The sequence below is a fragment of the Corythoichthys intestinalis genome, chromosome 3 (genome assembly GCF_030265065.1).
Source record: "Corythoichthys intestinalis isolate RoL2023-P3 chromosome 3, ASM3026506v1, whole genome shotgun sequence".
Classification (NCBI taxonomy): domain Eukaryota; kingdom Metazoa; phylum Chordata; class Actinopteri; order Syngnathiformes; family Syngnathidae; genus Corythoichthys; species Corythoichthys intestinalis.
In genome coordinates this window covers 11,796,174-11,821,482 of record NC_080397.1, presented here as the reverse complement: position 1 = coordinate 11,821,482, position 25,309 = coordinate 11,796,174, and the positions used below count along the sequence as shown (strand labels likewise).

At 38.4% G+C, this 25,309-nt stretch overlaps 1 protein-coding gene across 2 annotated transcripts in view; it reads right to left on the bottom strand.

The window, feature by feature from the left end:
- The window catches only part of abhd17b (abhydrolase domain containing 17B, depalmitoylase), a 29,014-nt gene extending 6,000 nt beyond the window's left edge, over positions 1-23,014 (bottom strand). The window contains exons 1-3 of one of the 2 annotated variants that reach the window (XM_057832067.1): positions 22,597-23,014; positions 14,927-15,394; positions 4,026-4,205 (exon numbers count right to left, since the gene is read on the bottom strand). In XM_057832067.1, the coding sequence (XP_057688050.1) occupies positions 4,026-4,205; positions 14,927-15,393 (647 nt within the window). In that variant the 5' untranslated portion in view covers position 15,394; positions 22,597-23,014. Of the gene's footprint in view, positions 1-4,025; positions 4,206-14,926; positions 15,395-22,244; positions 22,540-22,596 lie in introns of those variants that run through there. The other variant, XM_057832068.1, reaches the window with a different exon arrangement.
- Positions 23,015-25,309: the final 2,295 nt, after the last annotated feature.

Sequence of the window (25,309 nt, the reverse complement as noted above, 5' to 3'; positions counted from 1 at the left end):
ATTGCATCCTGGCGAGGTAGCATGGCTATGTTGTTTTGGGCGCAAACTCCCAGCGCTCACGCATCATGGTAATACACGTGACCCTTTTTGTTCCATCCCCGATTAAAAAATGTGACATGTGATGTCACTCCCATGACTACAGTATTCTTCATTCTACACACATTATGGGGCAATAACAAAATAGTAACGCACAGGCATCAAGGAAAGATTACTGATTTAGAAAAATGAACGCGTTAGATTGTTCTTTACTGAAAGAAAGTAATCAGATTAGTTACGCATTACGATACCGCGTTATTGACAACACTGCTTTTATATTACCGTTAAATACACAAGCTTGACGCTACCTTAACGGGAGCTATTTTTTTACCGGACGCTCCGGCAGTGTTCAACGCAAGCTGCAACGAACGGCAGTAACTTTGTCATACCACAAAATATGAAAACGAAAACCATTACTCACCAAATTCAATATGCTGGCAAATGCATTCATCTAAAAACAATTGGGAGTGATACTTTACCTCCTCCAGCGAATGTGAATTTGTGCTTAGTACAAGATCATCTGTCGCAATTAGCGATCTTTGACGCTCTTTTTTTTTTTTTTCCCCCCTCCCCGCATACAAACTTGTTTCTCTCTCAGCGGCTGTGATTAACGTCAATGAAGTTGCTGTCCTAGCTAAGCCTTGCCTATCATTCGTCTTTGTAAGTTTTTAGTAACTTTGTGTATTGAATTTGAAAGGAAAATGTGTGTTTTGTTTTTGGCGAACTTTTTCATGAAGCTAAACTGTTGAAGCTACTCACATGTGGAAAAATACGAGTGTACAACGTTTTAAATGTATTCATTTGGTATATTTCAGTTACCACGATTTGAGAGATCAATAAATTGAAGAATTTACGGCTTGCGTTTGGAGTGCTTGTTTTTGGGTTTGCTGGAATAGCGGGGGAAGCGCTGCCGCGCCAAGCCACGTCTGGCTGCATTTTCGACACATGAAAAATAACGAATACGTACTACTGTATGACGGGAAATTTTAGTGGTTTTGTAACCGCGATATTTTCATAGCATGGTAATCCGTGAAGGTAACTGGCACATGCCTACACCCGATGCCCCCCCCCCCCTTAAAAATTTTCTCCTCGGATCTACACGATTCACGTAGGTCATCCTTTTTTACTTCAAAACGGCGAATTTCGCCGAAAGGTGAGAGATTTTCATGCCTGTTGATGTTTTCTTCAGGCAGTCATCTTTGTAAATCTCACTGGAACGGCACCAAACAAAAGTTCCAGTATCATCACCTTGTCCAATAAAGATTCTTGACTCATCACTGAAAATATCCTTCATCCAGTCATTCACAGTTCGTGATTGCCTCACCTTAGCCAATTGCAGTCTTGTTTTTTTCTGTTTAAGTGTCAATGATGGTTTCCTTTTAGCTTTCCGGCAAGAAAATTTCCTTTGGGCAATTTTGCACAGTTCCGTCGCATACCTCGACTCCAGCTTCCTCCCATTTCTTATTCATTTGTCTTGTTGTACATCTTCGGTTTTCAAGACATACTGCCTTTAGTTGTTTGTCATGACGTTTGGATGTCTACCAGTATGCTTAACTTTAACAACCTTGCCATGCTGTTTGTACTTGGTCCAGATTTTTGATACAGCTGACTGTGAACAGCCCACGTTTGGCAACCATACATGTAGCGTTACCTTCTTCAAGAAGGTTGATAATACTCTCCTTGGTCTCAAGAGACATCTTTCTTGTTGAAGCCATGATTCTTCTGAATCCACTTGGTCCAGCAGCCCTCCAAGGTGTGATAACTGTCCTGTTTTTAACTGCTGACTAACGAGCAGATCTAATCTGAGGCAGGGGCCCAATTAAGGAAAGGAAATTGACTGGGTGTGTCTGTATTTTATACTCAAAATGGAGTGATTTCATAAGTTTTCCCCAGAATGGAGTGATTCTATATTTATTTCCCTGCACTTGCTCTATAAAAGTAACATTTACTGACCACCGCAATGTTTATTCATTTCTTTTAGTGTTTCTGAATGCTAGAGTTGCACTTTTGAACTAATTCATTATTTTTTTCAAGCTTTTTATCGGAGTTTGTTCTACATAATAAAATGTCTGAGTGAGTGCTCGTCCGAGACTGGTGATTCCATACTTTTTGCTAGGGGTTGTATAAATCATGTTATTTACTGTTATGGTACTCTGAGATTTATACTGTATTTTAGCTGGAAATGTGCATCGGACTATGAATACAATGTAAGTTTGATTATTTTCCTAAGCAGATACAGTATTTGGAAATATTCTAATTTTAATTCATCAACAACGTAATCATCTTTCATTTAGGACAACAGAAACTAGGGAATATTTGCAGTTTTTGGCCTTTTATTTCTTTTATTAATTAAAAAATATACCATAAAAACAAAAACTTTTTTTTTCCCTAGTTTTTTTTTTTTTTTAATTCATTTAAAGCAAAGCAGATATTTGCAAATATCTCCTTTTGATTTATTACAAAGGTCATCTTTCATTAAACATTTAAAATAAATGGATAAAATATAGAATGTGTAAAATTTATATATATATTTTTTTTTTTGTAATAAATATTAAATTACAATAACTATGTTACAGTGAATGGGTTAAGCCTTTATCAGAAAAGATCAAGACACGATTATTTTTCGCAATTAAAAAAAAAAAAAAAAACTATTTTTTATCCGGAATCATGATTGTCTTATATATATATGTATATATATATATTATATATTTAAATAAATTCATACATGAATACAATATTAATTTTATTTTATTTTTACCTGTCCTGTTCAGCTGCTTAGACACTGAGTTCCGGAAACCGAGTGTCCTTATGATCTGAACAGTTTTAATGTATCACATGGGAGTTTGATATACTCACACTTTTTTTTTTTTTTTTTTTTTTTTTAATCAATTTATTAGTTCGATTCGATTTATTAATCAATAAAATTACAATGAATAAAAATAGAAATACACTTTGGTTATTGGCCAGAGGGGGGTAGAGTAACCAAAAATTGTACTCAAGTAAGAGTAGCCTTATTTCAAAATAATATTACAAAAGTAGTTATCCAAAAAATGTACTCAAGTACAAGTAAAAAAAAAAAAAAGTATTTAGTGAAAAGAATGAGTAACATTGTGAGTAGCTGCTTACAAATTTGTTTGATTTTTTTTTTTCTCAGCACAAAGTTATCGATATGAACTGTTGTTACAACGATACTGTAGTGTACAGTAACCATTTACATAACTACATTAAGCCAAAGAAATACAAAAAAAACCATTGAATTCCAGCGAGAGAGAAAAAATTAAATGAAGCATTATTCGTCCCAAGAGCATGAGTGCCTTCTAGTGGAGAAAATGGTTCCTAGTTTGAATAGTGAATAGTTCCTTCATAGTTACTATTATGAAATTGAAAGGATCACATCTCTGGTTTTCCGTGGTCAATCGGTGCCTAATAAAAACTGGGAGGGATGTTAAAATCCGGGCTTTTAAGTCATGTTGAAGGCAGCGCTCTATGTCAAATACTTCATTTTTACGGTGCTTTATCGACACCACGTGAGCAGGCTGGCGTGATCATAGAACTGCAAGCTTGTGTCTGATTGGTATAATGGAGTCATGTGATTATTGCTGCGACATCTCATTGGTGAAATCGGGAGAGATACTCTTGGCATAGGAGTACATCAACACATTACTACCCTCCTCTGGTTATGGCTACCAATAACACTCTAAAGTTGATTTTTGGGGGCCGGAATTCCACATTATTTTCTCATTGCCTGCCGTTGATGGCGCTAGATATCCAATTCATTTCAACTGGGAGGACTGCCAGTGAATGCTAAATCTTTCAGTGGCTTTGATGGTGGTCGACGTCCAATCCATTTTGACTAGCGTAGTCAATGAGTTAAATGTGTGCCCAATAAATGGTTAAAGCGATTCATAGACTCATGGCAAAAACATGGGTGATTAACAGACGACCAAAATAATGGCCTTACAACCCTATACATCCAATTGAGAACTCACTTGGGAAAGGCGTCAAAGCAGTAAGTCTTCTTGGTGTCAGGGAAGGCCACCCTCATACCGGAGGTGAGTGGGGAGTGCAGGATCACTGCGGCGCTCTCGTAGCGAGAGGCCAGGTCCACAGAAGGCACCGTACCAATACTCTGGCCGTACACAATCACGCTTTCTGGACGGATGCCATACCTGTGAGGAGAGACATGCATTTCAATTTCAATCCAAATGAATTGCACGACTATTGCCGTCAATGAAACTGAAAAAGGGCTACCACAATTAATTAACAAATTAATCAAGAGCTATTTTGATAGTCAAATAATCATTTAGACCTAAAAAAAATTCTCCAATTTGTCTTTTTGGGGCCTTTTATTAGAAAATTATCTTATACATATTTCTATTTTTAACACACAGGATACCTATTTTGGCAAAATAGTCACATTTCAGATCAAAACAGCCTCAATCTTTTTTTTTAATAGATGTATGTTGTTGCTAATTTGCATCATTCAGTATATGTATTATTTTTTGTTGTTGATTATTTCATTTTATTATTACTTTATAATGCATTTTAATTAAGCTCCACTTGATTTAGCATCTACTTGACGCAAAAACACAGGGAAAAACTGAATACTATTTATATGTGTTTAAAATATATATATATATATATATATATATATATATATTAGGGCTGTCAAACGATTAAAATTTTTAATCGAGTTAATTACAGCTTAAAAATGATTCGTAATTAATCGCAATTCAAACCATCTATAAAATATGCCATATTTTTCTGTAAATTATATATATATTCTGTAAAATAATTTGTTGGAATGGAAAGATAAGACACAAGATGGATATATACATTCAACATACGGTACATAAGGACTGTAGTGGGCATTTCACTCTACTGTCATTTAAATCTGTCTATGCTGTCCTCACTCCGAAGCGTCTACTTTTTCCAAAGCTAGACAGCTAGTGAACGACGCCTTAATAATCGGACTTCTTCCTTTTTCATCTGATTTATTAATAAAATGGCCTCAAACCACTGTCCTCTTTAGACCGTAGTGAAACTACAAAAAAAAGTACACAAGCATTGCATTAGCAACAACGTTAGCTTAGAACGCTATACAGGTTCACTGAACATAAACAAAAACCGTCTCATACAAAAAAATATAACATTTCGCTTACTAATATAATATGTACATTCTTTACAACGACCATACTTACGGACAAATCTTGTCCAAGGATCATATAAGCACAACATTACAACGTAGGCGTCAGCCCGAGACGTCGTGCAGCCATACTGAACTGGCAAGAAAGCAATAAACCATGTCGCAAAGCGACCACAAGAGTTCGCTGTTAGACAGCACAAAAAACCTTGCTGTAAAACTTACCAAAAGGCAGAATACTGTCTGAGCAGGACATGTGCGTTAATTGCGTCAAATATTTTAACGTGATTAATTTAAAAAATTAATTACCGCGCGTTAACGCGATAATTTTGACAGCCCTAAAATATATATATATAATTATATATATAAATAAAAAATATCGTCTCGCCCACCCGGGCGGTATGGTCTCTCCTTTCAAGCTCGGGTCCTCTACCAGAGGCCTGGGAGCTTGAGGGTCCTGCGCAGGATCTTAGCTGTCCCTAGGATTGCGCTCTTCTAAATGGAGACGTCGGACGTTGTTCCTGGTATCTGTTGGAGCCATGCACCCAGCTTGGGGGTTACTGCCCCTAGTGTCCCGATCACTACTGGCACCACTCTTGCCTTCACTCCCCACATTTTCTCCAACTCTTCCTTCAACCCTTGATATTTCCCCAGCTTTTCATGTTTTTTTTTTCCTGATGTTGCTATCGCTCGGGATTGCTACATCTATCACGGTAATGGATATATATATATGATTAAATTGTTTTTACATTACTTTGGAATATTAAAACATAATAAAGTCATCTGAATACAAACTAAGAAAACAGATCCGCAACCTGTTGTAACTGCTGTAATGTTATTTCTTACATTAAATCATTGACTTGATTGACGGCGATAAACGTCCAATAAATTTGGCCTGGGCACGTTCAGCTCAAATGGATTTGACATCTATCGCCGTCAATGGCAGCGAATGTATTGAGCGGAGGTTAGAAATTTACAATCAGCCACACACATACACACGCCTGCAAGCGAAATGACGTAGTCAGCTATGACTCACAGATTGCTGCATCCTAAATTAAGCACACAAGCGTTTAATGACCATCAGGTAAAACTTGACTCGGAAAGCGCGACTGGACTGTAAAAAAGGCAGAGGAAGAAATTCCACGGCAGATTATTTTGAACATGGTGCACCCGAGTGAGCAGCACGTGAGCTGATTATGCTAAATCCATGCCAATTTTCTCTACATGTGACATTTGACTGCTATAAAGAAAGAGGACTGGTGCTCCTTTTTGGTGTTTGTGGAATTACATTGGAATATTGTCACCTTAATTGAATGGGGGAAAAAAACAACAATATTCGCCACTTTCACCAACTCATTTCATGCCTTTGACAGCAATAGACATCCAAAAATTTTGAACTGGGAGGGCAGGCATGTTTTAATACATGGTTTTTAAGAACTTCAAATGTAATAATTATGAGTTAAATTTTAAACATGTTACTGTTCCACCAAATTATTTGTAAACCAGAATAAAGTAGTAGAAAAATGCTTGGCTCTATTAAATGCTTCATTGAGTGAGTGCACTCAAATCCGCTCAAGCTGCTCACTTACACACAATGAGTTGCCACAGCAAATGTTTAACAAGTTAAAGATGATTGACGCATGCAGCGCTTTGAAGTTCGTGTCTCTGGCAACATCAAACCCAAACATCTGTCAATCATTTTTAACTTTAATAAACAACTCCAGTGCACGCCTGTTGAACAAAGAGCAGGGAGAGGGAGGGAAGGAGAGCGACTACTCGATCGGCTTGGGACAGCTCATTAGTATTTTTTTTAACTGAAAAAAAAATCTGCGATGGACTGAGAGGGCGAAGTTTGAAGCGTGAAGTAGCAAGGGATCATTGTACACATAGCAAATCAAATGAATTATAAAGACAAATCGGAATAATAATAATGTAACAAATCGGGTTTTAATGTGGTGTTTGTGTTTTGCATGCTGTTCCTGAACGCACCATTTGACACCATTAGTTTTTACTTACACTTTCCATCTTCTGTTGTTGTTGGCGTCATCTATGGCAGACAATAGCCGTGTTGTGTAGAACAATTTCCGAAATAAATGATTACAAACCTGACAAAGCTGGCGACTTCCTTCCCGATGTCACAATAATAATAATTGTCACCTTAACTTTTTAAGACTGGCGAACGGAGGTCGGAAAAGGACCGTCCAGATGATAGACATATTCCATCATTTTCATCTTAATTTCAATGATAAGCGTCCCCTTTTTCCTTTTTTTTCACCACTTGCACTAACCTTCTTGGGACCCATGTTGATTTCTCTCACAAAAAAATCCGCCGTGCGTCCATCTTGCGGGAAAACAATGAAACTGCGACGCTGTCATAAATCGTCGTATTCCAAGCAAGTCGTCATATGGTGAGACAAATGACAAGTCATATTTTACGTCGGATGTCGAAAGGATCGTATGTCAGGGTGCCACTGTACATTCATAAATGAATACAATGTTAATTTTAAAAATTCATGAACGAAATAAAAATGAGTAATTAATCTGCCCCTCCCAGTCTGAATGGATTAGACGTCCAGCACTGTCAATGGCACTGAAAGATGAGCATTCACAGTTAATCCTCCCAGTTAAAATGAATTGGTAGTCACGCGCTGTCAATAGCTTGCCTACTGTTCTCACTGTATTTTTCAAACACTGTTAGAAGAGTCAGGGAGCAAGCTCCTTGTTGGCCTCTCGAGCCAGAACGAAATTATCCGTGCAATCAGATTCGTTTATTTGCGTGACGTGTTCTTAACGAGCAACGTCACTCTTACGCGTCGGAAGTCGTATCCACAACAACACAGATGGCGAACGGGAGGGAGAGCAAAAAAAATTCAGTTTTAAATGACCAAAAACACATCGAGTTGTTAAAACCAACAGTGTCTTGCGCTAGCCATGTTGAATAAACTTCTCATTTCACCTCGTATGTTTATTCCTTCGCGCTAGGGTTTCTTGTCGCTTTATCAACGTCACACCCACCCGTCGCTGATTGGTTAACTCCGCTGTCCGTTTGCTGTGGCTTGCTCCGCCCTGGGAATTTGATCCGCAGAATGGTCACCAGACTATCGTTGGAACAGCGGTGAGTTTATTTTAAAGAGGGGTGCAAGAGCAGAAACTGCTTTTTCAGCCTTGTCTGTGTTTTCCGCCATATATATGTACACTGTATATGTATATAGGTACAAGTCAACTCGCAAGAATAAATAGTGATTAATCAGCTGTCAAAATAATCCCTTGATCATCACATATATGCCAGTTTCACTACGTCAACCATCAATGTCACAATGAGGTCCATGTGACAGTATTGCAGGGCGTGTCGGCCTACTTATCAGGTGACAGGACAGAGTATGTATCTTTCACCCTAGCATTATCATTCAAAATGACAAAGCAACAAGCAGTATTCAGCACGAGTGGGAAGACAACAGATATAACAAGCTGCCTTCTGTCTTGGCAGCATTGAGGAAAGCAGCTGCACTTGCATTTAAATTGTCTCTTAGCAAACCAAACTAGCACAATAACCTACAATCTAGGCTCAAAAAGACCTCATCATGTGATAGTCAGCCATGGAAGCGTGGTTACAGCCAGCATCAATTTGTCTTGACATATATCCAGTGTTATGCCTCATTTTCTCCTTTGTTCTTCAAGTCTTGACTCTCCAATTTCCAACCCAGAGAGAAGAAGTAGGGTAAATATTCCTGAACCTCAAAGGATACTTGAATTACAAGGGCAATGAGTTAAAAAAGCTCTAAGGTATAAATTATACGACTCAGGCTACTCTTAGCGTAAAAAATAAAGTATTTAACATAGAGCAACTAGAAAGTGTGGATTTCAAACTCTCTCCGTTTTTATTTGGCACTGACAGACCACAGAAAACGGAGATAAGATCATTTTAATATCATAGTAGGACATTTGTTTTTTCCACTAGAGGGCACTCATGCTCTCTTGGCCGGGTGATGTTTCATTTCTGTAGATTCGGAATTCAATTATTTTGGTGTATTTTTTGGGCATAATTTGGTCATATAATTGGTTATAGTGCTGTATAATAGTAATAACAGTCATGTAGATTGCAATGTGCTTATAAAAAATATATAGTATTCTTTTAAAAAATGAGTAAGCAATTACTCTATACCTGGGTATTATTTTCACTGAATACTTTTTTTACATGTACTTGAGTAAATTATTTGGATGGCTTGTTTTACTTGAATAACATTATTTTGACCTAATGCTACTCGTACTTGAGTAACCCTTTTGGCAACTCTACCTACCTCTGTGTGGCTGATTTCAGCTGTGAATTTAAATTAGTTTGTCAAAAGTAAGCACACCATCAATGGGAGCCTTAATATGGTCCTTGATCGTGGTACTTGTATAACCAAGTATTATTTGAGGTGGTACTTGTTGCTGTATAGGCCGATAGAGTAGGACATGAGTTGTTCGTTTGTTTTTCCCTGGCCACAGTGTGGGAAGGCCTAGGTCTGAATGCTCATTGCGAATCAGTTGCTAGGCTACCACTGTATTAGACAGGCAGGTTGGACTGCTGGCCCGCCTCCATCTCAGAGAGCAAGGGAAATTATACTATTAAGTCCGAGAAATGCGCACATATGCTACACTTAGCACATTCCACTGCCAGCTTTCGTCATCTTTAGTATGATAATTGGTCTTCTGCTTTGGAGTCTGTTGACTCAATAGCTGAACCACTCCCTGCTCAGGTGAAAGAACCTCTTGTCCTATGACTAACGCAAGGGAGGAGGTGGCAAGTGACGCACATTGTAGTAAAACAGGTGGCATAGCTTTGTCAACGCTTCACTAGGGCTGTCACAAATCATTATTTGAATAGTTGATTAATGTTTGCAATTAATACCTTGATGCTTGAATTTACATTATACAAAAACACAGAGCATTGGAGAAATACAAAAGTACATAGAAAATTTAATTGAAAAGTAGAGCTAATTTTGAAAATACAAAATAAAAAACAAAAACACAAAAAAAAAAGTAAAACAGTAATGATAAATTTAAATTTATGTTTTACATTTCTAAAGGCAACCTCAGACTTAAAAACTTGTAGGCTCAAATAAGCCACCGTTGTTCTCTTTAACTAAAATATGTTATTAGAATCACATAAAATATTGCCATCGATCTAAAAATCTATAAAATTTAGAACAAATTTTGACCTACGGAGGGCGCCATGTTTTATTCACGCTCGAGGTGATCAAGTAGATTGTCACTGTCACTCGACGAATACTACTGGTTTACTGCAATTCCTTCTACACGGCGAGACGTCAAACACATGGTCACACACACATCATCGGCTAAAAGCGGCGAGTACTTACTATTTGTTGTTTTATTGAGTCTTTTACGACCTTTTCATTGGCTAAAAATACTTTTTGCATGCGTTTCCTTCTCATACTTTTCAGCATTGTGTTTTCTTGTGGTAGCTTTAAAGCAGATTGTTGATCTGTTGACCACATTAGTCACGTAGTATACTTAAACCACCCTTATTTGATATTACTAAATTCAAGTATTTTCTTCAGGCATCTTTAGTATGTTCTGTCTGTATGTATCTAAACAAAAGGAGCTGAAAATGCATGGTAGTACTTTGTGTGTCGAATTTGCCGCATGTAGAACGTTTCGCCGATGTAGCACACTTTGGCAGAATGTCGGTTTTGTCATACTGTCGACTCGTTTCATCCAGTCTTTCCTGTTCATTATGCTTTTGCTGCTCGTTTTGTGCAGTCCTGTCATGCTCATTACTGTTCCTCTTGGTTTCAAATTGAAAGGGTTGAACAGATGACATGTTTGTGTTGCTACAGTCATACTCTGGAAGCCCGGCAGTGTAACTATGTGACGTCACTGCCCTGCGACGTCAAAAACGATAGCAACCTGCTTTTTAAACTAATGTTAGAAATTTTATAAAAATGAAAACATCAAGAGGGGTTTCAATATCAAATTATTTTAACTCATAATAACGTTTATACTTTAAGAATTACAAGTCTTTCTATCCGTGGATCCCTTTAAAAAGTAGTTTAATTAAAAATGTGTTGTTGTTTTTTTAATTAAATTAATTTTCGATATTTTCTCCTATTTTTTTTCTTTAAATCATCAGAATTTTTTTTTTAATTTAGGATTTTCCAAATTTGGTGATATTTTTCAATTAAATTTTCTATACAGTGGTACCTCTACTTTAAAATTTCATTCATTCCAGGACCTAGTTTGTAAGTCGAAATGGTCATATTTCGAGCTAGATTTTCCCATAAGAATACATTATAATTAATTTGTTCCATAGCCCAGAAACCTACGCTAAACCCTTGATAAATACTGATGGAACAATAAGAAATTGCAATTACACATAGCAAAACAAATAAACTGTAAATACAAATCGAAATAATAATATTAATAATCATAATAATGGAACAACTTGGGTTCTAATCAGTGTTGTTCTTGTAGTGGGTGAGTTGGGGGGGGACGCAGCATGTCACATGAAAGATACATCCAGACACATTTTTAGCTCATTATCGTCTCGTCATTGTCATGAAAAAATTGTTCGACGACGAAATATTTTCGTTATAGTCAGCGTTGACGAAAACAACACTGGTTCGAATGTCTCTGTTATGTTTTGCATGCTGTTGCTGATCGCACCATGTGACTAATGACAGTGAGAGAGGTGCGGTAGTTTTTACTTTCTCTTTTCATGCTTTTGTGGCGTCGGCTACGGCGGACAGTAGACGTATTGTGTTGCGCAAGTTCTGAAAGAAATTACTGAAAACCTGACGAAGCTGGTGACTTTTTTTTACGTGGGATGTCAAAAGGATCGTTGAGGTATCAAGTTATTTGTTATCCGCATTTTCACGTACTAATGTTTTCTCCAAATGCATGTGTATTTGTTAACTCATTCAATTCATATGTATAGTATTCACAGAGTATGTGTTGTGGTGGTCAGTTAAAGAATTACATGTATGAAATGGCATGTATGAACTCTTCATTTGCCCTTCACAGTCAAAATTAATTGGATGCCAAGCCCCGTCAATGGCAGCCAATTAGCTAAATGTAAATGTAGGCATGAAGGGATAAATGACTAATCGGCTCAAACATGAATCACATTATTTACTCTATAGTACAGTATCTTTTTTTTTTTAATTTAAAAAAAAAGTTATTTGTTCATTTGCTGCCACGCTCAGTGGCATTTAAATGTCTTTCATGCGGGTCCATCAAAATCGGTCTCTTTGTAAACCTGGTCTGTGGGCAATAAAAAGTTGTTTAATCAACCTAGACTTTGCATGTTATGACGCGCAGGTAAACATTAGCGTTCATGGTGCAAAGAGAACAAACAGCCAGTAAATGAAGAGGAAAATGTTCCCACTTTTCTACGAGCAACATTGTTAAACTTCTAAATTCATGTGACTGACACGAATAGCAGCTCATCAACACCTTCAGAGGACTGCACAAAGACTTGCTAAAAGTCAGTAAGTGTCAATGGAAAAAATCTTTTCGGACACAGAAGCAGCTTGGGTTCAGCAAGTTCATAACAGCCATTCTTTTTAACTGAAACTGTTGTCCACCGTTTGTTTGTCTTACAGCAGGAAACGCGTGGAACATAACAGTTTCCCTCTCCTCCTGCGCCAAATAAACAAACTGACGCTAGGGCTTGGCAGTTCATTCGCTGCCATCCATCCCACTTCAAACGGATTGGACAGATGGCTGTCAGTGGCAGCCAGCGCCATGCAGTGAGTTAATGTGAGGGCAATTGACACCATTTCCTGTTGATTTTCAGTAATTTCCTGTTGATTTTGGGGCATTTACAGGTCACTGCCTGTTGATTTTGGTTTACTGAAAAGGAAGCGACACAAGAATGTCCCGAAATGAATAGGAAGTGACTAAAAAAAAAAAACAGGATGTTACCTGTAAATGGCCAAAAATGAACAGGAAGTGACTTGTGAATGCTCTTGTTTCAGTGCCACTGACCGCGCAAGACGTCCAATCCAGTCGAAAATGAATTGGAAGTCTAGCGCCGTCAATGGCAGTCAGTGAGCTAATGTAGACACTATTCTTATGGAAGATTTTGGTAGCAACTTGTTGGTTCTTTTTTTTGACACCTTTTTAAAACAAATTGCTTATTGGTGGGAGCATAACGATAACCTTTTGGGCTACAAAGTAGAGTTGTCCAATATTATTGGGTGGCCGATATTATCAGCCTATAAGAGCTTATTTAAATAATATCGGATAATATCGACATCGTTTTGTCATTATTGGTTATGGACCAATATGCATGTGGCAGTGCTGTCATATCCACTTATTGCCGGTCTTTGTTTCTGATGCTGTCACACTCTGCTGGTGCTTAGGTGTAATTAGTTTTGATAAGTTCCAGCACTTTCTGCTGACGAATTCATATTTTGACGCAAGCTCATCGCAAATAGAGCTAAATGGACGAGCTAACGTCTGCAGCCAGTGTACCATAACAGTTCTTGCCATCACACCACGATGTTTGTGCCTTTTACAAGCATCGCTTGTAATTGATATTATTCTTCTGTTTTATATTGATGAGTGTTGAGTAGTACATTGTAGATGCGTATATTTTGTTTTGTTTGCTTTTGTGGTCAAATGTGACATTATTTCATTGCTTGCAAGCTACCAGTTGCTATTCAAAATGACAAGTGGTGTATACTTTGCTCCATCTTGTGACTATTTCATGTTATTGACACAATGTTTTTTTGTTTTCAGTTTTACAAAAATGTATCAGTGCTCTTGTCAAGAGAAAGATGATAACAGTAAAGCCAATTCAACTTTACTCCAGCGTCTTGACTTCTCTTTAGAGCCTGATTTGTTCGCTATCTGTCGATTTGTGTAGCCAAACATACCCACACACACACACACACACACACACACACACACACACACGGGACAGAATAAGTGCCTTATTGGCACGTTGTACTTGCACTTGATCCAAAAAACTGATGTTTGCACTATGTTCGCATTATTTTGATTTCAACAATAAATATAGTGGTGCAATATAGGCACTTTTCCCATACCTTCAGTTGAAGTTGTTCTCTTATTTTTCACAGAATGTTTATTTGGAAAACCTTGAAGTTGTTACATTTATTAGTAAAGCATCTAGTGAGGCATCAAAATACAATTAGCCATAATATGTTAAGTCCACGACAGCATATATCGGTATGATTACAGATTTTTGGAGTTGGACAATATTGTGTTATCAGTTAAAAAGTCATTATTGGACTACTCTAATACAAAGTATCGAGATATCGCCTTTTCAAGATATTGTTACACCCTTCCAAATAACATTTAAAACTTAATTTAAATCATTTTAGTTGAGATTGAATTTGGTAACCAGTCCTGCCCGTTGTTAGCTGAGGTAGGCTCTACCACCCCCAGAACCCAAGTAAGGATAAGGGTTCAGAAGATGGGTACTCCAGACTTACTTTTATTTTTATTTTTTATTTTTTTTATCTTCAAGCATTCATTTCTCTTAGCTCTTTTAGATTTTTTTTCAGGACAAATAGATTTACTCAGAAACAGCTATTTTAGATTTCCTTTCAGGACAAGTAGATTTACTGAGAAACTGCTGTGTGAGACATAAAATGCCCTCTAATTCAAGTCTTTGGAAAATGTCATCTACATGCAATCTCACTTGTGTTCCATTTGATTTTTACCGTTCTCAGCCACACACTAACACGCACGCATCCATCACTTTTCAAGCCTACTTACCGGGAGCGGAGCGCCTGCCAGGCGGCGTCCACATCAGCGTACAGATTCTTCTCGGAGGGTTTCCCGGAACTGGCGCCGTAACCGGAGTAGTCGTATGAGAAGACGTTGCAGTTGATCCGGGAACCCAGACCAATGTAGAAGCTGCTCATCTGGCCTAAGTCCACCGCGTTCCCGTGGGAGAACAACAGCGTGTAGCGGGCGCTGGGCGAGCAGCGGACAAACATGCAAGCGATGCGGTTGCCCCTGGAGGTGCGCGTCATAAAACACTCGATGGCTTCCTTCTCACGAGATGAGTACTGCCAGTCGGCACGATCGGACAAGTGCAGCGTCCAGCGGCTGCCGCTCTCGTCGCACATCAGACTGTAGGTAGGCTCTGGGGGGAGGAAGGCCAGCTTGGCCGTGATCTTACTGGGGCAAGGCGGGCAGCAGAAGAGGCAACAAAGCTCGCTGAAGGATAAGTGGTTCATCCTTGAAAAACACAGCAGATTGCTTTTAGCAAACACATTCATGACAGAGGCGGAGATGCTAATACCTTAGTAAATGACAAAATTAATTTAACGCAACTGTTTAGAGAAGCAGATTGATAAGTACATGGCCCCATGTAGGCTTGTCACTAGAGGTGTGACAATATATCGTAAAGGTTATCAATATGCTCCCACCAAGATTCGATAAATCGAATTAAAAATAAAAACAACAACACTTCGCTACCAAAATCTTCCATTAGAATTGTGCCTACATTAATTGATTGGCTGCCATTGACAGCGGTAGAAATCCAATTCATTTTAACTGGATTGGACGTCTGGCGGCATCAATGGCACTGAAACGGTGAAACCAGAACATTCACAGCTAGTTTTTTGTGTCACCAGAACATTCACAGTTAGTTTTTTGTGGTCATTTACAGGTCACTTCCTGTTGATTTTGAGCAACTCCCTATTCAGTAGAAGATATTCTTGAGTCACTTCCTTTTTAGTTACCCAAAATTAACAGGAAGTGACCTGTAAATGCCCCAAATCAACAGAAAATGGCCTGTAAATGCCCCAAAAGGAAAGGGAAGCAACTAAAAATCAACATGTAATGACTTTAAATGCCCGAAAAATTAACTCATTGCTTGGCATTGGCTGCCACAGACTTTTGTTCATACGCTGCCATCCATCCCACTTCAAACGGATTGGACTTCTACTCGTGATAAACTAATTCCAATTCACAACAAGAGAATGGAAATATCTTGTTTTTCTGTTTATTAGTTGTTTTTTATAATATTCTACAATAATTTCCTGGCCCATGTATCGGTAATTGCTGAGTCGTCATATAGTGAGATCATTATCGTAAGCCTTATATCACAAATCGTATAGTATCATGAGGTACCCAGAGGTTCCCAACCCTGGTATGTAACGACAAAATGAATTTAATGCAGGATTGCGGAGAAGCATGTTGATAAGGACACAGCCCCATCTGTAAACAGCGCCAACTCCCTGTCAGCCTTGAGGCTTTAATAGCACTGTGGTATCATTCAGCAAGCACCTGAACCCCACCTAAGGATTTAAGTACTGTACTTGATATATTTGATGCTCCTGTCAAAGAAGTATAGATACCTGTAGTCAAGATGAACACTGCAGTTTGTTGTTGGTTTGTAATGATTCCACAGAAATCCTGAGACGGTAGTAGAGGGTGTCCCATACATATAAAAGATTTTTTTGAGGCCGTTTCAAACTAGCGGCAGCCTAATGTGAGGGGTTCTGCGGCAACCTATTCATTGTGGATTGTAATGTCCGTAACTAAGCGCGGCTCCCTTAAGAGACGATCGGACTGGCGAGCTGTGGCGTAAGGGGAAGCGAGTAGGAAGAATTGGAGAAAGGGTGAGATTAAAAAAATAAATAAATACATACATACATACATAAATTTAACAAAACGGGCGGGATAGCGAGACATAGCGGTCGCAAGTCGCGGCAGCCCACTGTTACTTTGTTATTGTTTTTCTGTGTGTAAGCCAATACCGACTCCTCTCCTTCTTCCCCCCCACCCGGGGCATTACAGTATTTTGGATCGGACTTTTCGGCGAAAGTGAGCGGTGGACGGCTGTCTTTGATAGAACGGCAAGTTGAAATGAATTTGCGCAGAGAGGCGGGCACCACCGCGCTATCTTCAACAACACATCCAATAGCAGAGGGGCAAGCCTGCTTATATCTATCTAGCTATCTTATATCTTATATATGGCGGAAAAAACAGCCAAGACTGAAAAAGCAGTTTCTGCTCTTGCAACCCTGTATAAAATAAACTGCTGTATGTTAAGCCTAAAGAACTGCTGTGTTTGATAGAACAATATGTCTATATGCTGCCATAGCAGATTCATGGTGCATTAAGCCCCCGAACTATTTTTAATTTGTCCGTTTTACCCTGAAAACCCTCGTTTACAGACGTCGCCCAACCGCTTTTGTTTCAACGCAGCCATAAAACGAGGATAATTATATTTATCATTCAAAATGTCGTTTTTAGCTTAGAATCATTAACTGATATCTCATATTTTGTTTTTAAAAAAACGACTTTAAAAATGATTCACTCACATATTTTAAACTTTTAAACAAATTATGTCACAATGGGGAAAAAATGGCATTTGTAAAAGTCACGGATAGCTACCTCATAACTATCGATTAATTGTATTTTTTTTTTGTTACTGTCGCATTTTCTCCGATATGATAGATGATATATAATCGATCCAAACAAAGAAAAATTGGAAAAAAAAAACGTTTAAAAGGGTAAATATATGAAAAAGAAAATCTCGACCACTCCTTGATGTCTGCGATTTCTGCATCGCGACCCTTGTTATATTGCCATGTTTTACCCATAAAATCCCCCAAAAATCCAGCTGTGGCCATTCACAGCTGTGTCCTGACACTCAGTGATACATGCTACATGGAGTTTTTGGATCGAAACAAGGTAAGTACGTGATAATATCTTGTTAAAGTCAGGGCATCTGTAATTCTGCTCTCGCGTGCTCTCACCTCCAGATAGTTTTTTTTTGTTTGTTTGTTTAAAAAACTTTTATTTTTAAAAAATGCCCTCCTGTTCAAAATTTTAATTCCCCCAGAAATTTGAGATTTTAAGCTTTCCAATGATGTATCACACGTGTATATCGGACAATTTTGAAAGTTGGCTAATTTGGGAGTCTCAGAGCGGAACTTCAAGTCACCTGAGTGTTTTCCACCATATATATAGTTCGGCGGACGGATATACACAATCACGGCTGATGAAACCTACATAAATGCGCTTTTTTTCACGAGCTCTGAGACACTCAAAAAATGACTCTCATACCAGCCCTTGATAAGCCAAATGGTAACTCGATGTGCGTTTGTGTTGTTCACAACAACAAAAAACATTCACCTTCCCACAGAAACTGGTAAAACTCTTTACACAGCTATTAGAATTTCCCCTTACTACTTGAAATAGGTCTGTTAACAGAAGGACTTTTATAGTTGTGATAATATAGTACGTATTACAGCCAAATAAAAAGAATTTCCCCTTACTCCTTGAAATAGGTCTGTTAACAGAAGGACTATTATTGTTGTGATAATATAGTACGTATTACAGCCAAATAAAAGGAAAAAGAAGGACTACGAGATTAAGTCGTACTACTGCTACGAGAAAAAGTCGTATTATTACGCAGGGTAATGTAGCCGTAATCAGCTACGCATTTTACGTACATGTACCGTAGCTGAGAACTACGACATTAGGCTGGCTAATGCACCTAATGAATCCTTCTTGGGGAAGAAAAAATTGGAAAAACTAAAATCTCATTTGTCATGATATGACGCAATTTCGCTGTGGCACGACATGGTGAGGCTGTCCGACTCCGATGCAGCCCACCACCACAGCTTCAAAAAAATCCTAGGGGAAAACCTGTGGTGCATCATTTTCAAAAAGGTTTCTTTGTCATGAAACACTGATGTATTTTACAGAAACAACATGTGTTTGTCAAACTTGGCATTGCCTTGTTAGAGAATGGCAAGTATGATACCCTTCCAACTAAAGCTGGGCCTTTCATCAAATGCCAATCATCAGACAGACATTGATGATGAAATGAAGAACTCTCCTAATTCGTGTCGAGTTTACACACACAAGGCTTAAGGATAAAATTGTACTAAGTATTATATAAACTGTATGAGGTTTTTTCTGTTTGTGTGCTTGGCTGCATTTCTCAGAGAGGAGTGAAAGCCTTTTCTGTAGCATTTGCCACATGCCTCCAGGCCAACGCATGTCCCACAATCATGAGACTTCCGCACCCTTTCTTTTTTCAATTGGCCGACTACAACCTACATTAACTGGCGGCAACAAAACTGCATCAAGTGACCGTCTTATAGATGTAGACATGCAGTCATGAATCAATATAAGAAAAGAGTCTGCCTTGAAAAAAGTAAGAACAGCCGCCATTTGCTGGCGGCTATTAGGTGGTAGTTAGTTTTGCATCAGATTTTGAAGAAATAACAGATTTAAGTTGCCCAAATAACCTTGACATCTTTGTTTCAGGAGATCATCTATAACTTCTCAGAGTATTAAAGAGGATGTAAGAACAGACAGGAAGTGCGGTGTTGTTTGAAGTTTTGCTGATGTCATGTCGTGCTTGGTCAAGCACTTTGGTGTGGCCAAGTCGCTTTGGAGCAGAACTTTGTTATGGGATCCGTATTCTTAGTGAAAAGTTGTTACTCTTAACCAGAGTCTGATAATGACTTTTTAACCGATAACCCGATAACTCCAAATATATATCAATATATGTGGTTGTGGACTTAACATAATATGGCTAATTGTATTGTGATGTGTATTGTGATGCCCCAGTGGATGCTTTAATAATGATAAATGTAACAACCAAGTTTTTCCCAAATAAACATTCTGTGAAAAATAAGAACTTCAACTGAAGCTATGGAAAAGTGCCTATATTGCTCCATTATATTTATTGTCGAAATCAAAATGATCCAAAAAAACTGATGTTTGCAATATGAACAAGTGCAAATAAGACACTACCATATGCATATTGGCCCACAACTGATAATGAAAAACCGATGTCGATATTATCCAATGTAATTTTTAAATGTTTTTATTGGCTGATATTATCGGCTACCTGATAATATCGGACAACTCTACTCTAGGTACGTGCCGATTACCGGTTTCAAGGTATACCGTGGTATGAAATCGTCAAGGTTTCAAAACAGCAACATTTTTTCGTCATACTGTCCCTAAGGAATTAGCTATTATTTATGTCCCAAAAATATATGGGGAAACCCTCGCTTACAGCTGTAAGGCTCAACCCTCCCCCACAGATTGTTGGTCAGTCTCAATGAAACAGCTGTGCTACACGATGGCTGGAGGAGGTTAAACTCCTGAAGTTTTCCCATCGAAGAAAACAAAATCGCTGGTATGGGAATACTTCGGCTACAGAAAAGTTTCAGACGGCCGCGGCTTAGAGGAGGGCCAACCGACATGTAAAACATGTTTGCGGAGGGTGGCTGCCAAGGGAGGCAATACCTCCAATATGATTTCGCATTCAAACAAAATTTAAGCTTAGTAAACACTAGGGCTGAACGATATTGGAAAAAGGTGACATTGCGATTTTTGGGGGTGGTATGCAATATATTGCGATATTAAAACTAGAAGAATTTTCACCAGACTTGAATAGCTCTGTTTTGGAAGACTGGTTGACTCACTATGACTACATTGTATTCATTAGAAATGTCCCGATCCTATCACATGATCGGAAATCGGACCCATCGCACCATTTTTCAGAGGATCGGAATCGGGTGATAAGGGTTATTAATTCCAAAAAAAAAAAAATTTCTGCTTCATGCTCCTACAGCGCCACAACCTTCCTCCTGCTAAATAGTGCTGCCAAAGTGTCCAGTGCAGCTTGAGCTTGGTACTGAAAGTTAACGATGATTGACAGGTTTGTTGCCCTCATCTGGCCAGAGACACCTCGGTAGCTTTAAGATCAAAGGCACAAATTTGTTAATCATCGTTAAGCTTGGTACACAGTCTGAAGTGTGCTGTGGCAACTCATTCAATGTGTGAGAGGCTGTTCTAGGCAGCGTGAGCGTCAAAGCAATTAAAATAATAATATAATAAAGTTTCGATATCGAATCGGGCCTCAGTCTCTGCAGATTCTCAAAATCAGGTGACTTGGACTCAGACGCGGGTGCAAAAATATGCCATTGGGATCCCTAGTCATATCCAGACTAAGGGATTTATTTGTGAATGATAAAGATATAGGTTATCTATAATGAATCCAGGAAGTCACGTGTCTGCACAATTGCTGCTTAAATGGAGAAAAAAAAAAAAAGGAAAAATAAAAAATCGCACGTCCTGCGATGGAACTATTGCGCATGCGTACATTGCGATCCAGATGTTCAAACGATATATTATGCAGGCCTAGTAAACACTGTCATGAACGTTTTCCACCAGCTACTAGTGTTAACTCCAGCGTGTTTAGTGTGTCTAGCAGTGGTAAAATGTGCTTTTTTTCTCTCTAGCAACTGTCTGTGTTGAGAAAAAAAGTGTGTGTATATTGTAAACATGATTCAAGTCATACACACGTGCTTTTCATGAAAAATAATTCAAATATTTTTGTTCTGATGGAAATAATGTTGAGCTGTAGCTGTGGGTTTAGGCTCACCAAAAGGACTGCATTTATTTTATTTAGAATATTTCCATTATTTTCTGTTAATTTTTTTGTAATTTATTTTAACTTAACATTAGACTTATGTTCCGATTCGCTAATATGTTTTGAAAAATAAAAATCCTGTTCAATGGAAAATAACGTTTTTTGTTTTTTAAACCCAGATATTTTAGAGAAACACATTTTAGAGCTGTAATTGCAATACCACGATACCGTGAAATTTTTGCTTAATGTTATCATATCATCAGAATCTCATACCGACACATGCCTACTGTACTCTTTACTCATTGGCTGCCATTGACGGCGATACACGTCCAATCAATTTGAGGTAAGAGGGCTGCCAGTGCCGTTCATTCGCTGCAAGCCCTCCCAATTCAAAACCAATTTAAATTCACAACAGAAAGATGAAAAGAGCCACATGATTGGATTAATCGGTCATTAATAGACTATTAAAATCATCGTTTGTGGCAGCCCTAGAGCCAAATCCCACCAGAGAAAAATTGCTAACAAGACTGTCGAGGTCCTGAGTATCAAATTAGTCTAAAGTTGGTAATGAAGCACATCTTATTGAGTCCAACTTTGATGGAGTGTTTGCATCGAAAGTGCTGCTGCAATTTGTTGATACAGAGGTGGTCTGCGTTTATTTTTAATTAACAGTACCTCACGAACGCTTCCTGATATGTTCAAGTGAAGGATCACAGCGGCTAAATGCACGGAGGCAAGGGAACGTTTTTCCCGGGAAAAAAAAAAACAAGAAACATCAGTTCATCGTTTTCGCCCTACTCGTGGTGCATTGCCGGGCACTCTAAAATGGTGGAAAAGACAGCAGTGAGCGAGATTACACGGATTCTAAACTGGTTGGTTGAGGCTGCAGTGACTCGTTGGGTGTTTGTAATTAGCGATACACACCGATACGTGTTAATGAGTGCTGTTTTTTTTTTTTTTTTTTTTCGTTTTTAAAAAGAATAAAGCAAGAATATGAGGATGCCTGTCAGTGACTCAGTGACATTACCTAGATATCGGTTGTTTCCTCTCAGTTTTCTAGCGACACCTTTGGTATTATCTTCAAACCAAGCCAATGAATGTATATGATCCTTCAAGACGACAGGAAGAGATGCAAATATAATCACGAGGCAGGAGTATCCGGTTGTCGAGATGAAAAGGCTCCGTCGTCCACTTTTGGCAGCTTCCGTGACGGTTCCTTTTTCTTCCTGCGCTCGGTTCCCTCACCATAGAATCCCGAATGTTGTTAATCGAGTCAAGAAACATAAATTTCTAGGCGTTCTAAACGTAACATAGGTGAGGACAAAATAGACGCTAATTTATAAACTTATTTGCGGTTCGGCATCAATCTGTTTCGCGGATCGTCTCGCAGTTAATAGCAGTATCGCTTGACTCATAATGAGATGTAGTCATGAGACATCGCCGCCACGAGCGGATAAAGGCTGGTGATTGACAGATTCGGAAACCAATTGGCACTGCGTTCGCAGGGCATACCGACCAATTGCATAGTTTGTATCTTTTAAATGGGCGGGTCGTCTTTGCATGTAAGGGTGGGTGACGTTCCTGACTGATGTCCACGACAACCAATTAACATTAACGATAGGTGGGACATTTGATACCTATGAGAACACCTATTATAGATATCATATATAGAACTAGATGCGAAAAGTCAAAAGAGTTGGCGGCAGAGGTGGGTAGTGTAGTCAAAAATTGTACTCAATTAGCAATACTTCAAAATAAAAATACTCAAGTAAAAGTAAAAGAAGTCATCTAAAAACGTACTCAGGTACAAGTAAAAAAAAAAAAAAAGTATCTAGTGAAAAGAATGCTCAAGTAATGAGTAACATTGTGAGTAACTGCTTGTTTTCTAATTGATTTTTTTAAACAATGGTATTTTTGGGGAGTTTTTATTGTAATTAGTGATGGCCAAATGAAGCCTCATGAAGCAATGAAGCTTTGCAGCCAATTGGTTTGCACATGTAGCAAAGCTTCATGGTGCTTCAATTACCCTATGGCGCCATCAAGTGGTCTAGAAGCCCAAGAGGTCAACATTGTTAAGAATTCAATGGCTATTTGCTTAAGACAAAGATATGAATGTGCTTGTGTTAGTAATTTAGTATGTGAACAAAATACAACAAGTGCTAAGGGTAATTTGTTATTCATTTTTATTTAGAAATAATAGTTTTCCCACAGTGGCTGGCTTTAAACAGTTTCTTTTTTTGGGGGGGGAAAATATTTCACCAGCTTTAGAAAATATTCTTTCACAAGGCACAGATGAAGCTGGGGTGCAGAGAAATGTGAGTGCCAGTTTATATAAATTTGGGTAGGTATTCTTTTGTGCCTCCCAGTACACTAATGGATTGTTCATTCTGTTGATGTTTGGTTCAGATAGGTACACACACACACTCACATTTATATTAAAGTAGTTTTTCTCCCTTACCTTATTGAAAGCAATCAAATCAAAATGTTCCCATACAGGGGAGGATCGCTCTTTTCGCGCAGGTTCCATCGCAAGCAAAGGACAAGGCTCGAAAAAAGATTGCACTGGTTGCACTGTTGCGCACAGATGTAACAAGTACAGGAGCCCGAAATCCACAAAATGTGAGATAACAGGCGATCGCCATTGCGTTTTGCAACCAATTTATACCGTAGTCTGTCCTGTTTTTGCAATGTGCGCCAAACGTTGGATCACTTCCGAAGCACTCACGAGATTCAGCCGGCCGCCAGCGAGGCTTCCCACGTCATCATTTCCGGGTTTTGCCGAAATGAAGCGCGCCTCGCTACAAGCTTCGTGGAAACCCCCCTCCCATTACTCGACACAAGCTTCGGAACCTCGGCTCATTTCGTCCCATCACTAATTGTAATTACTATTTTATGAAATGTTGTTATAATTATACTGTACAAACACCCGTTACACAAATACAAAACAAACAAAACAAAAAATTGAATTCCGGTGAGGGAAAAAAAAAAGAAAAGACAGAAATTAAGCATTATTTGCCCAAAGAGCATGAGTGCCCTCTAGCGGAGAAAATAGTTCCTCGTTTAAATAGTTCCTTCATAGTTGCTATTATGAAATTGAAAGGATCATATCTCCGGTTTTCCATGGTCAATCGGTGCCAAATAAAAACTAGGAGAGAGGTTTAAATCTGCGCTTTTGAGTCATGTTGAGGGCAGCGCTCTATGTCAAATTAAAATACTTCATTTTTCACAGTGCTTTAAGATACCAACCGAGCAAACAACATTTTGGCTATTGAGAGCAATGTCTGACCAAGTAATGTTAGCAATTATTTTATATTCTAGTATTTTATTATTATTATTTTTTTTTTTTTTTTTTTTTTTTTTTACTCCCCGAAAATCGTAGTTTCACTCGGCTGTGAAAGTTGTCGTCTTAAGGCATTGTGCCTCTGGTCGTTTTTCTGCAGAGAACCTGATTTAAGTGATTTTCTCCACTAATGTTCTAATAAATGGGCGACATAAACAGTTTTGTTCATTACAAATCATATTTGACATGGGTGTGATTCAGGCACGATATTGGGGGAAAAAATAACTATGCCGTTAATCGACTGTATCCTTGCCATGTTTGAAAAACCAAGCCGTTTAAATAACTGTTGACAATTGAGTCATTCATCGCCGTTTCAAATTACATGCTCAATTGTCACTATAGTGTTATATTTATCGAGCGGCACTGACACAAAATGGCCGATTCTTGATAGCAGCAGTCT